The sequence below is a fragment of the Scomber japonicus genome, chromosome 5 (genome assembly GCF_027409825.1).
Source record: "Scomber japonicus isolate fScoJap1 chromosome 5, fScoJap1.pri, whole genome shotgun sequence".
Classification (NCBI taxonomy): Eukaryota; Metazoa; Chordata; class Actinopteri; order Scombriformes; family Scombridae; genus Scomber; species Scomber japonicus.
Window position 1 is genome coordinate 29,011,081 of NC_070582.1, and position 14,073 is coordinate 29,025,153.

At 39.5% G+C, this 14,073-nt stretch overlaps 1 protein-coding gene across 1 annotated transcript; it reads right to left on the reverse strand.

Annotated features, from left to right (window-relative positions):
- Positions 1–205: 205 nt before the first annotated feature.
- nutf2 (nuclear transport factor 2) lies at positions 206–7,124 on the reverse strand. The gene is made up of 5 exons (XM_053318962.1): positions 7,065–7,124; positions 5,184–5,305; positions 4,370–4,441; positions 3,584–3,682; positions 206–2,001 (listed from the first exon to the last, which is right to left on the reverse strand). The coding sequence occupies exons 2-5, from the start codon at positions 5,280–5,282 to the stop codon at positions 1,888–1,890; spliced, it is 384 nt and encodes a 127-aa protein (XP_053174937.1). The 5' UTR covers positions 5,283–5,305; positions 7,065–7,124; the 3' UTR covers positions 206–1,887.
- Between the last annotated feature and the right edge of the window lie 6,949 nt (positions 7,125–14,073).

The window sequence follows — 14,073 nt, forward strand, 5'->3', positions numbered from 1 at the left end:
CAGTAAATTCAATGAGAATCCATTCATTTTTATTTCAAAAATATTCTTTTACTTGCCTTTTTTTTTAGTTCATCAATTTGATTATTAAACACCGACAACCTGTAAATTATTCAGGCAGCACAATCCAGACTCTATATATAGATTCTGAGTCATGAGCCTGTCAGGTGACTGGCTGCTTCTCATAGACCCACAGCAGTCTGGTGTCTTCCACTCAGTGAACCTGCACAACACATGTACCTGAAACAATTGACTCAATCAGCAAAGCACCGCTACACCTATTGAGGAAATGATTGGTTCAGTGAGAATAATGAATACCTGCTGTGTTAGTGTTTGGCTCCTGTTGATGCTTCTGAATTATTTGTCCCTTCTGTGCAGTCTGTAGCCGTATCCTTGTGGTAAACTAGTATAAAATTCAGAGGAAAACCCATAATACAAAACACTGTGGTGGGGCCACAGCCATAGAAGATAATCGCTGGTAAATCACTGGAATATTTTGCTACTGCTGATGTGAGATGCCCCAGATTGACTTTTCTCTCCAGACATGCATCTTGCACATTTCTTCCAAACTTGAAATCTGTACACCACACTGTACAGACCTCTCCAGGGTCATTTTTATATATGGTAACATGAGGCCAGGGATTATAATGGTGCTAAAACTGAGTCTGCAGCCTGCTGTAATGTGCAGAAAGTAACGAATAGTAGAAATACTACATTTAAAATAACACTGACAAAGAAACTGCATTCAAAATGTGGATCAGTCACATCTGATTGATACCCAACTTTATAAGGTCAGTGTCAGCTGGGTACCAGCCTGGTGGACCTGTGGCCATCATGCATTTATTTTACAACTATGCATGTTCAGTTTTTAAGTTGATCTTCTTAGGTGAAGTCACCCAAACAGACACATTTTCAAAAAGCAATATGCATTCAAAGACTCACTGTGAAGATACTTGGAAGACTTGGAAACAATTAGCCACAGAGAATGATATGGAGAGACAAGGCCACACCATTAAGAAAAAAGTCCAGGTTTTATTGTGTATCGCGGCTGTAGTCCATGTTAACTGCCAGATGTGTGTGTGAGAGAGAGAGAGAGAAAAAAGAGAAAGAGAAAGAGAGAGCGAAAGAGAGAATACGCAGGAGCAGAGCCAATCACACAGCAAAGTCAAACTTTTATGTCCTTTGTGAGTCTTTGGTTTGCAAGAGCAAAACCTGGCATGAGAACGAATCATGACAAAGTTAAGAATTTTGTAAACTAAGATAAAACACACTAAGGCGAGCTAAAGTCAACACACAGGTGGCGTCTAAAAAAAGAGAGAGAGAGAAATAAACAAATTACAACACAGGAAGTTGGAACTGAAAGAATCCAACTGAACCTGAACATGGATCTACAAACCAGTCAACAACAGTGCTAACAGAACTGAGATGACTGCGGTGGAGTGGACAGAGAAGAATGGGTCAGAACTAAGTTAAGAGGTTTTTGGAGAGCAGAGAATGCGTTTTAATGGCGTTGGTCAGCTGTTTTGTCTTTCTGGTGGCTTGAGTGTAGATATTGTAATGGAGGGGGGAGGGGAGGCTCCCAGCTTCATGCAGGTCAGCAGAGTGGCAGACAGGGGCGTCTGATTGGTCGGCCGGCTCTCAGCAAAAAAAACATGTCGCGTTTCTACTGGCTGGGGTGGTCTGAAAAACCCACCTGGATGAGGTTCAGTGATTGACATCTAGAATCCGGTGTTTGCTTCTTTGTCAAAAACGGGCGTGTAAGTGAGACGGCGGGAGGGAGGGATGAGCGTTTCTCTTTCTCTTCTCTCCGTCCTCAACCCCTCCCTCCACGCTTCATCGCACACTGCCCTTGGCTGTGGCCGCCCCTGCCCACCAGAGTGGAGAGGGGGATTAGCCAAAGTTGTGAATGGCCAGCCTGAACATGTCATTGGTGCACACCCATGCATCGTTAATGTTCTTCAGGATGAAACTCTGATGGAAACCCATGATGGGGTCGTCATCTGCCTGCAAACAAACACACACACACACACACACACACACACACACACACACACACACACAAAAAAGGGAGAAGTTCAGGTCAAAACCAGCATTACTTTGATTTATTTGACACATTAATGTCCAAAGTACTAGTCGCCAATGAAAATTGTGCAGCTCCTTCTGTGAGGGAATTTGTGTAAATGAAGAGTTTATCCTACTAACTAGCCCACAGCCCAATTAAAGCTGTGGCTAAAGTTTGGGTTTACACTCAGTGTTACTTACCAGTGTGTCCCATTTAGATCTAAAAAACACATATCGAGTGCATTTCCTTATTCAAAACATTTGCAAAGACCTTTTTTTAATGTTTGTTTGTTGTCCGGCTCAAGGTTGTAATTTCCAAAGAGTTGCTGAACACATCTTGACAGGTGCGTAGGATCAAAATCTTGCCTTGGGGGTGGGGTGGGGGGTCACTTCAACTCATTTTATTGTTTTATCTAGTCTGCTGTCTGCTTCTTCTGCGCATTTTTTGGGACATTGTTTGCATTTTTTTGGTGGAATGTGCATCACATCACCCGCATGTCTTTGTATGCACGGGATAAACAAACACTCAAAAACATTTCTCCACTAGCATCACAAGTGGTCAAAACCTAGATACTCTCCATCTGTTTCCACACATTTTTCTGCACACTATTTGCACTTAATTTGGTAGATGAGTGAAGAAGAGGAGAAGAACTGTGATTGGACAGGATAATCTCAAACTGACCAGACTATGGAGACAAATGTTGTGTAATGCTGCACCTCCTGAAAGAAACTAAATATATTCATGTTATTTATCTAATTTATGTGCACACATTACTGTAAGCGCAATAAACTATTTGCAAGTATTTTATAACATAATCGGCAGAGAGAGAGAGAGAGAGGGAGAGAGAGAGAGAGAAAGAAAGAAAGAAAGAAAGAAAGAAAGAAAGAAAGAGAGAGAGAGAGAGAGAGAGAGAGAGAGAGAGAGTGTGTGTGATAGACAGTGAGGCTGATGAGTACAGCAGTGTGAAGTTAACAGTATAGTTGTGAACATAGCAGTGCAGTGTGTGTACACTTTAGACTGTTTGTCAGTGAATAAATGCAACAGCTCCTCAAGACCTGAGCTGAGTTCCTGTTTCTTGCTTGCCACCGCTGATTACATGAAGGGGATTAGCAGCGATGGGTTAGCCTAACCTGACCGAGCTCACTTAAGGTGGACTGATGTTTAAGGTAGACCAGCTATTTTCATTTTAGTGACAAACTCAGCTGCTCCTAAACAGAGAATGGAGATATTCACAGTGAGAGTTTTCCTCTTTTATTGCGGCCTGTGTTTACACCCCATTTTTTCCCGCCCCAAATAAAGGTGCAGTGAGTGACGTCTATAGATGAGGTTGCAGATTGCAGAGGAGAATACTCCTCCCCTTCCAAGTGTTTAGAAGAACATACAGTGGCTGTGAAACTTGCAAGAGTCCCTCTCTAGAGCCAGTGTTTGGTATAAATATAATAATGTTGTTTATGTATCATTATACATGTGATGATCCGGCTGTGAAACATTTGACTTTGACATGCTCTGAACAGTGCTACTTACTTTTAGCTGTCCTACAACCATACTCAAGATGCAGCAATCTGGGGTCGGCTGGTGGTCCTGCGCTGTTATACTATGCGCTATTTTTGTGAAGGGGAGACTCTGGTAGACACACATGAGAGAGAGAGAGAGAGAGAAAATGCACAAGAGGGAGATTAATACAGATATATTTGACACAGAAAGAAATGCCAATCTTTAGCTAAGCACTCCTCTCATTTATTTGAGAAAATGCATAATTGAGCTTCCCAGGTTAAAGAATATTTTAGTCTATATTTTTAATAATGTTCCCTTTAATTACGTAAGTTAAAACACATCCGTTTTTCTCCCCAGATAGATTTTTCTTAGAGGAAGTTGAATTCTTGGCCATGTGTACTTATAGCTGGTGTTAAATATTTGAACACTCAGACAGGCTAAGCGCCGCCGTGACAGCTGTGTAGTGGGATAAAAGGAAAAATCATTACTTGTAGTGCTGCATTCTCATATTCAAAATTATTTGAATTCAAAGTCCCTCTAAAATTGATGCCAACAGTTGACTCAAATTCTGTCTTGTCACTGCACTGTGACCAAGACACACACAAAACAGGAAGCAGTGTGCTGTTGCATGAACCACAAATACATACGTATTAAGACCCCATGGTTCCAAAGAAAAACCAGGTTCCTTAGAGTAACCTGGTTTCTTGTGTGAATGACACTGTCAATGTGTTTGGACCACCCATGCTAATAAAAACATCCACCACCTGTTACATGTCAAATGTGTCTATAGAGAAATAAGTTACCAGATGAACTCACAGAGAGTTTCTCGACAATCGCTCTTTTTCCCTGGAACTGCTGTCCTTCCCACGTAAGGCATGATGCATCGATCTGTGTGGGGCCAAACAGAGAAAGTAGGGGATAAGAATGAGTTGAAGAATATGCTATTGCAGATGAAAGATATGTCAAAAAGGCTCAGACACAAGTGACACTAACATCACTGCCCTTCAGCTTTATCTAAATACTTTTGAGATTGACATGAGAGACCAAATGCATGTGTGTAGTGCCAACAAAGTGCCATCAGTTGAGCCTGCTTTGTGAGGCGTGTCCAAGGCGGGGTTTTTTTTTTAAGCAGCTAGACTCGCTGTATTGTCTCAACTTAAATATGAACGTTTATCCGTCCAGTAGAAACCAATGTGTTTCTGTTTGATAACAGACATTTGCTGTTGGCTACAGACCTTTTTGCTGATATAAATGCCTAATGCCTAAATGGTAGGCCTCATCTAATGTAAGTCTGATCAGCGGTGTTTAATGTTTCAGTTTAGTTTGAACAGCTTGTTAAATATTTACAGACTGAGTGGAAGTATGTATGAGCAGGAATTCTGACTGGCATTATTGTGTTATATTTCAAGAAGCTTGCTTGTGTTTATTATTATCATCATTATTAGTAGTAGTAGTATAAGTAGTTTTAAATTAATACCTAATGTATTTTATTTCATAGAGGAAAAATAGATTTTACTGTTGATCTTATTTTTTAAAAAAAAGGAAAAAAATGTGAATTCAAAAAGTGCCGCCCAAGTAAGAGGAAAGACATCTCTTCAGTGAACAAAAGCCACGGTTCTATCACACTCACATATATGGATCCAAGCTGTGATCTGTCAGAGTCAAACATCTGGTAGTAGTGCTGCACAAAGCTGGATCCTATCTGCTCCCACAGAGGCTGGTCCACCATCCTGAATCACCCTACAACACACACTACGAGGATGGAGAGATGGAAATGGGGAGCGTCAGAGAGGGATAGAGGAGAAGAAAGACAGAAATACCAAGTAATATAAAAAGGTGAACAACTTCTTATTCAATTAGATGAGGCCAAATCAGCAAGCTCTCAACCCAACTGAACACCTTTGGGAGATTTTAGACAGTGCTCTCCAGATTGTAGTGTTCATTATAGGATCACATTCAAAATTCTCCTAATTGTCAACAAATCCCTCCATGGTCTTGTCCCCATATACTTCAGAACTTCTCACCCCTTAGACATGAATAAACCCTTCAGATTCTCCCACCTCAGCCTGTTGGCAGTACCCTGCTCTTTGGAAGAAAAAAAAGGCTGGGGGCCTTTTCTGTAGTGGCCCCTCAGCTCTGGGACAGCCTGCCAGAGGTCATTCGACAGTCTGAGCCTGTTGATGCATTTGAAGACTTGCTTGTATTTTCTGGCTTTTAATTGCGTTTAATCTGTTTTATTTGTTATCTAATTTCTTTGGGGTTTAAATTTGTGCTTAAATTGTTTTATTTTAATTTTGACTTGTTTCATGCTTGTATATGCATACATGTTGTGAAGCACTCTGGTGCAACGTCTGTTTGCTTTTTAAAGTACTACATAAATAAAACAAACTTGAAACTTAAACTATATACTATGGAGGGGTTTCAAATGTTCTGTCATTTATATAAGTGAGAGTATATTAACTATTACACACAACCTTCTAAACAGTTTGTACACAAGCTGAACATTTTTAATTTTAATGGCAACTGAGTGTACATGTGCCCATCACGTGTAAATACTGAGATGTATGCAATATCATAATATAAATAATAATTATAAATAATGTAATAATTTACTATGTAAATTAATGCGGAATATACATTCGTATTACAAATATTCCGCATTAATTTACATAGTTAAAAATTCACATAGAAGTTAATTCCGATCAACAATGAATAAACACAGCCAGACTTTCAGTGCACGGAAAGTTAAAGTAAACCACCGCACAGAGTAAAAAGACAGCCGCTTTTCACCCAACTGACCCTGGCGTGTTTTGCTGAACACGCCGCACCTACATTGATCCCTGTGCTTGGGTGACACTGACAGCACAAGTCATGTGCTCCACATAACGATACACTGTTATTGCTGGAACACTCTGAGCTCTGAAAATTAGCGCTGAACTCATAACAACACTCCATGAACACCGGCGGGACACACATACTTCTCAGCCTGTGTAATCATTGCTTTGAGAAGAGGAGAAATCGAAACAAGGCTACTTTATATCTTTATTAGAGGGTAATGACCATTTATGGCTAGTTAACGCTAGCTAACTAGCCGCTACTAGCTTGTGAGCTGTCTTGTTTGCTAACGTTAACACAGCCTGTGTTGGCAGACAGCTCATATACCTAGCATGTCTCCCCACCGGCAAATGTTAGACGTCAGATAAATTATATTTCCAGAGGCCAGCTAACTGGCTGGCTTGCTGGCGTTGGCCTTTCCACCAGTTGCTAAAAATACCCCGTCTCCTTCAAGTGTTGATGCCTCCTCCGGGCCCACGACACAGCTCTGGAGCCCCGGAGCAGCGACCCTACATAGGCGTGACCAACGTTAGCGTTAGCCCGTAACAGGGCAGGAGCAGCCGATTCAACAACTTATACGACCTCACACTTGTTCATGTGTCAGACTAAACTACCGCTTTTTGTTTTCACACATGTTTCCATTCACTGTTCACAAAAATAAGTGTTAAAAACTTACCTCTAACCAACGCCGAGGCCGGCTGCACGATCGGACAGTGCAGTGTCTGCTCAGTACGACGGCACGCACCCAAAGCCGTTACCGGCCCGATGGATTGTGGGGACTGTAGTTTGTTTATTTATGAACTTTTTTCCACATGTATTTTGTTTTAAGGGCTTGAATGATAACACACTTGTAAAAACGAACCAAATGAGTTGTAGCTTTGGTTTTACATCGGTGTTTCGTCTTATGTAAGAGTAACAGAAGACAGCAGTTAATTTAATTGAGTTTCATTATCTCATCTTTCTTGTATCATTGTTAAACAGAAACTGTTTGACCTGTATGTTGTTGTATATGTATATGTCTATTTTTTCATCTATCTGCTTATACATAACAGTCATATGTTTATGTTATTTTTGTTCAGCTTTGTTGTCCTTGTTTTGGCTCTCCATGTGTGTCCTCCTGAACATTGTTGTGTGTAAGTACATTAAAAGCCACAAGAAACCACTCAGAGGATAGATAGAACATCTATGATACATGTTCTATCTATCGCTCTGAAACCACCCATTTAAGAATAGGACAAAGTCTACAGTGTTCAAGGAAACACCCTACTGGATTATATTTACATTGTAATAATATTGCAACAGTTATGATGAAGCAAGAAGGGAATTAATGTTAGTACTAAGTGGTTGAAAACACAATATTACATTGGGAATCTGCTAGGAAAGATATAATGGAAAGTATGCAAACTTCTATTCAATTACATAGTAGTAAAGAGAATAATAAAGAGGATTTAGTATTTTTATTTATTAATGCCAATCTACTGTTCCCCAATTCAGTCCAATAGATGGCAATAATTTGCAGATTGGCAATAAAACTCAAAGAAGAAGATGAACCTAGAGTCAAATTCCTTATATGCATAGACATACTTGGCCAATAAAGCTGATACTGATTATTGCTAATGAGATTTCACATATGCCATGTTGTTCTTTAGGCCTACTGTAAAACCACTGGAAAAATACTCTTGTCATTCAGGCTGGATTAACTTGCTAGGTGGAACAAGGATTACCTTGTTCCACCTAGCAAGTTAATCCAGCCCGTTGACTTTTCAGCATACTTCCCCAAATCTAAATTGATAAACATTTAGCCTAGTAAATAATATGCACTATGTAGACCTAAGCATGATATCAAATTAATTATTAACTAGATTCTGTCTCAACAAGACAAGGTCCCAAGATTAGGTTAAAAGGGCTGGAGCAAATTGATGGCACCTGTTGGTAATTCAACTGTAATTATGTAATGATAATTTCAACCATAGCGCCCACCTCTATTTCTTTGTTACAAACACACAATAAATGAGTTGTAGATATGTAGTTATTGTATATAAAGCCCTCACACAATGTGGTATTAAAGAAATACAAATGCATCACATTCAACAACCACAATAAACACACAACTATGCGTCAGAGCACTAACAGATACTACTGAGTACTGAGCAGTCAGTAAGTAGGCTTGTGATAGTGACACATTTGTTACTGTGTTGGCTCTGCACTTAGTACAATGCCTTTGAAAGGACATTAATATTTTAGGTTAAAGCGCTAACTTTCAAGTTTGAAGGTGTTTATCCACATCGGTTGGACAAGAGCCCTTAAACGCTACGAAGTCTTCTAATTTGGAGTGCAGTTAAGTGTAGTTTCATTATTTACATCGTCAAAGACAGCCTGTTCAATATTTATGTGATTTTTGTTGACCAAAATAAAAAGCTGGAAAGTAGAATGCAACTTGAGCAGACTGCTACAATTCAGATTACAGTAAGTGATGTTATATTACAGGTAATGGATGATTTGATGGATTTCAATTTCTGTGTGGTTCTCAGGAAACATCTTTAAGAGAGAGACTGTCACTAGGGCCCATGAATCAGGAACAAGATGCAGAAGAAGGTTACTAGTCGAAGATATAGTCCAAGATTTCATTAGGTGAGCGGATCATTCTACACTCATTCGTGATCAGTCAATATCTCTAACAGAAAATGCAGTAAATTCAAATGATTGAATAACTCATTCAGACTCATTCAAGAACACTAAAAACATTTCACTTTGACGAGTGTGTATCATTGTCTGTGTTTGAGGTGTGTCTACATGAGTAAAGTTTTATCTTCATCAGTGACAAACAAATGTGCCTACTATCAAGATCCTGAATGCCACGTGCTTGCCAATGCATCCCAGCTAATAACCCATTCCAAAGAACTTGATGGACCACTGGCAGCTGGCCCATGTGTGACACCTACACAGCTGCAGCCTGCAGTCAGACTTACGATGCTGCCTTCTCACCCACCAAAAATCCAGAGATCTGCATTCAGCTGGGACGAGATCCTCTAAGTGAACAGCAGTGGTGACTGTGAGGACAAGGATTTGCACTGTAATCTGAAGCAGATGAAGATATTTTATTAAAGGGAACTGCAGAGACAGTGAGCAATGTACTGTGAGTAAACAGCTGTATCTTCTGTGTGCTATACCTTTCACTGTGACAGCACAAGGTTAATATATTCTTTCAGTCTATTACTGAAGAACTGTTTCGCTCTGTGACATGTGACAGAGGAGGAAAAAGAAGTTGTGTATGTGCACTTGCTGACCAGCCCTCTGCTGTGTTTAAACAGACTGCTGTCCCTGCCGCCCCAGAAGGACAGGCCAGCCCCGCAGGAAAGTCCAGCACATCCTGTCACATCTGAGAAGCTCTGCAGAAGTACAGTAAACAAGCATTGAAGGAGTGCTCCACCAATTTTGTGCATTAAGTTCAATTTACCCATCATGGAGAGTACACGTCAGCCTGTAAAAACAGTTGAATAATCTCCTCTGTGGCTCCGGAGGAAGAGCGCCAAAGTAAACCTGATGATGTCATCTGGGTTATCTCATCTTGTGCTGATTTGTAACAGAAAAAACAGCATTTCAAACTGGAAGCCAGGAGTTTTCATTTGCTAATGCTATGATGTTTTCTGATAAATTGGAATATAATAAATTAACATCAGATTGTGTTATTCCAAGTAATTGATTGTGTAAATACAAAATATCAGACCTAATATACATGCACTAATCTGCTCTGAAGAAGGCAATTCCTTGTTCATTTGTATGTGTTGCTCCACACGTGCATTGTTGGATGCGGTGTGTGTGTTCACCTCAGAACCGGTCCTCAACTCTGCCCTGCTGTCCTCCTCAAACATTGACAGCAAAGATCCCGTAGTGCTCAAGGAGGAGGCCGGTTTTTGCATGTTGTGTCACTGATTTGGACATTCATACAGTAACAGGGGTTAAAATTACAGTTGCTTCATTACGCTTCAGCACAGTGTTCCATTTTTCTTGGCTGAATCACAGCTAAGTTGTATCTGTCGTTTCATTTTTCCTCTTCTTACTCGAGAACTGCTGAACACAATCCACAAAGGGTTTGGCTAAAGTACTCCACCCAAACCCTAAAAAACTGATAGAATAGGTCATAATCCAATCCACATTTACATCAACCTTTTTTACATCACGTGCAAATTATTTGTGTTAATGTGTGTGTGCTTGTGATGAATGTGATCGGGTGTGTCCAAAGATTCCCGGTAGACAGTCTAAAACCTATATCTGTTTCTGTGACTCAGTGTGTCCAGCGAGCAACGAATCCATCAGAAAGTGCAGCTGTGGAGAGTTTGAGCATCTGCTTTTTGTACAATACAGAAGAAGGGGAGCGTCCAGAAAACATTAGAGCAATGCTTGTTTCACAGCAAGTGAGACCAGAAATGTACACATACTTTTCCAATCATGTCATATATTTCTAGCTCCTACCAATAGTGGACATGGCTCCCTCATTTTAGAATGGTTCTCCTTTTCCTAATGGTCACCCAAATGCTTGTGTCCTGGCAGAGAAGGCAGGTTTACATAGGTATAAACATATGATATTTCAGAGCCTATTTGAACATTTTTGTCTTTCATTGACTTATAAAAGCATCTCTAGAACAGTTGAACTTGACTGACAGCAGCCATCAAGGGACTCACTGAGCTGTTAGAGGTGTCTGGCCCGCTCTACTCCTTGTGCTGCCACCTGACAACAAACAATTGTATTGTTCTGTCAAATTGTTACTTTCAAAAAAGCTCTTTCTATATTATATATTTCCAACAGCTGCGATTCTTCATTGTTGATGAACATCTTTTGTTTCTACAAATCACACACCTTACTTTTCCTATTCCCACCCTTGGACTGGAAGTAAGAATGTGAGCTAAAAGCATGTACATGTGTGTGAGTGTGTGTGTGTGTGTGTGTGTGTGTGTGTGTGTGTATGTGTGTATGCTGCCCTGATAGTGAAGCTAGACCATCTGAACTTGGCATCGTCATCGGGTTTCAGCTGAAGGTATGTCTGGAGCAAAGTAACTGTCAGCTGTTCAAAAAAAAGCTATAAGAAGGAAACAAGTCAGGTTTCAAGTCCCATTTCAGCCAAACATCTAGCTACACTTAAATAATATATAGAATATATTAAAGGTAAAAGGTGTGAAATTGGTTACCTCTGGTTTTTGCTTCTAATTCAATCATTTCTATATGGACTTTTTTTGCACTGATGATTACATTCAAGTCATGTGATGTGTGCTTGAAGATAAATGCAAACCAAACTTTAAAGTGAAGCTACGTAACTTTCAAGGGAAAAAGCAACATTCATCTTCTTAAAGATGAGAAATTGAATTAATAAACAAGAAAAATCACAACCTGTCTTCGTTCATCATAATCAGGAGTCTTGATATTCGGTCTGGTATCCTCCTGCGACCTTGTGTCTGAATATGGAGACATTACATTTTGGGTTTGCTGGACCTTATACTTCATTCTGCTTAACTTTGACCTGTTGTCCTTGTTCATGCACGCCTTTTTGTGCCACCTAGTGGTAGCAAAACCACAATACATTAACCAGTGTAAAAACGAGATGACAGGTACCTTGGCCAAGTCAATCAATAGCCGATCCCCAGATAAAAAACCTTATTCAATTTTATGGTTAAAACTTGTTTATTCTTAATAACCTTTGTAATTTGATATGCTTTACAAATTTGACTAACTTTAGCAATAGCAACGAGCTATATCAAACCACATCTCAGGTCTCAGGGGGCTATGACCCGTATAGCTCTAATGTTAGCTTAGGTAATTATTGCTGTGTAACCTCACATTGCTGAGTCAGTCTTCTCTACTTGTGCAACTGTTACTTTATGTTTAGTATTCATCATTATTTTACAACTTAACTGTTTGTCAAGAAGGTTTATGTGAGCAGTGCTACAGCATTACATCCTTCTACAAGATCTACTGATTAATATGTCAGTCTACTCTAGACCATCAGGTGATCCTTTATATAAATGAAACCTAATATTTTGTTTGGATCTAAGTTTTGTCAATATGTTCAGTGTGGACTACCTGATTCAACAAACATCCTTTATTGTTTTGTCAGTATCTGTAAGCTACATTTCATACTTTTAACTTTTTGTCAGAGTCTTTCTCCATCTTTCTTTCGGTTTCTCTCCTGCTTTCTTGGTTTCATTGTGCTTTTTTTTGGCCAGACACCCCTCCAAACAATGCGCCAAAGCATCAAAATGAATCAATAATGTCATAAAAGCTTGCTGTAATTAATCAAGAAAAAGAAACTGTCGGCATGCATTTAAGCCGGTAGACCAGCCACTCTGTCAGAGACCCTTACTCAATATTAATGATGACAGCAGTGATACAAAGTGAAATATTTGGGGCAGGGAACAATAAAGCCCTCTGTCTTATTAAAATCTTTACTTGTACAATTTTAGTTAGTTTTCAAATGATAACAGTATCTGACTACATGATATTAAAAGGTTTTGTCAGATTGTCCATTGTGGGTGACCGTTTGTCATCTAACAAATTTCTAGCCGTTTTTTTAATAAAAGTTGTTTAGCTCAAAATCTCCTCACAGTCAACGTTTGAAGTATTAATTCATACACTTGTCAGTTTGCACATGATACACAAAATATCTATATATGTGTGTCCATTTACTGGCCATGGAATTACTTTTATTCAGACTTTGATCATGTAGAAAAAGTTGCAAAAGTTGTTACAAGGTTCTGAATTTGCAGATTGATGGGATAATTTAAACAGAAAAAGGAAGGGGGGGGGTGCTTTTCAAACATGACATCAACTTGTACAGTAATATTGGCATTTACAGATTACTGTGCATGTGTGAAAGGACCTTATCTGAGCTGGCCACTTTATCATTAACAGCACATTCATTAATCTCTTTCTCCAGACCATGTACTACAAGGACTGGCTGGGTGTATGTATAAAATGCATGGCTACACTTCAACTTAATGTTACAGTGAGTTAAACTTATTGTTGATTCATTCCTGCGTTTGCTCTGATGAACCAACTGTTAGTTGATTTGTTGGAGAGTCAGTCTCCCAGTGACTAAAAGCTTTCTGCCCCAGCTGGACCCTTGTTACCCCACAACCAAGTGACAAACAGAGCATCGACCGTAACTTGATATCCAACTCTGTTTTTTCTTGGGATGAGGCTCTAGGAGGTTCTCTTCAAATGACAGATGCACTGGGGGTTGCAACGGGCCAGGAGATGTCTTCAGCAGGGTGTCTTGAGTGTCATATGTGGTGTGACTTGCACAAACACACACCACACACATATTTTATGTATTTTAGAGTTGAAAAGCTTACGATTGTAATACACTAATAAAAAGAAAGCCATCCAAATAAGTTGCATTTGATACTAAATGTGTCCTTATTTAATCCTCTAATAGTATATACATAGTTAGGAAGATATATTATTTGATAAGGTTTTAATTTCTGAGCTACTGTATCAGTGACAGCAGCAGATTCATAATTTTTACCTCTTAATCTAATATTATTGCTCATACATCATCAGGAATCAATAATCTATTACAGAGACTCAAGACTTAATGTCACATACAACATTTTTTTCTGGTATGCCTTTAAGCTGACATGTTGGCCTGCTTCAGAAATCAATAAAATGAATACTACCATCTCGTATCAGT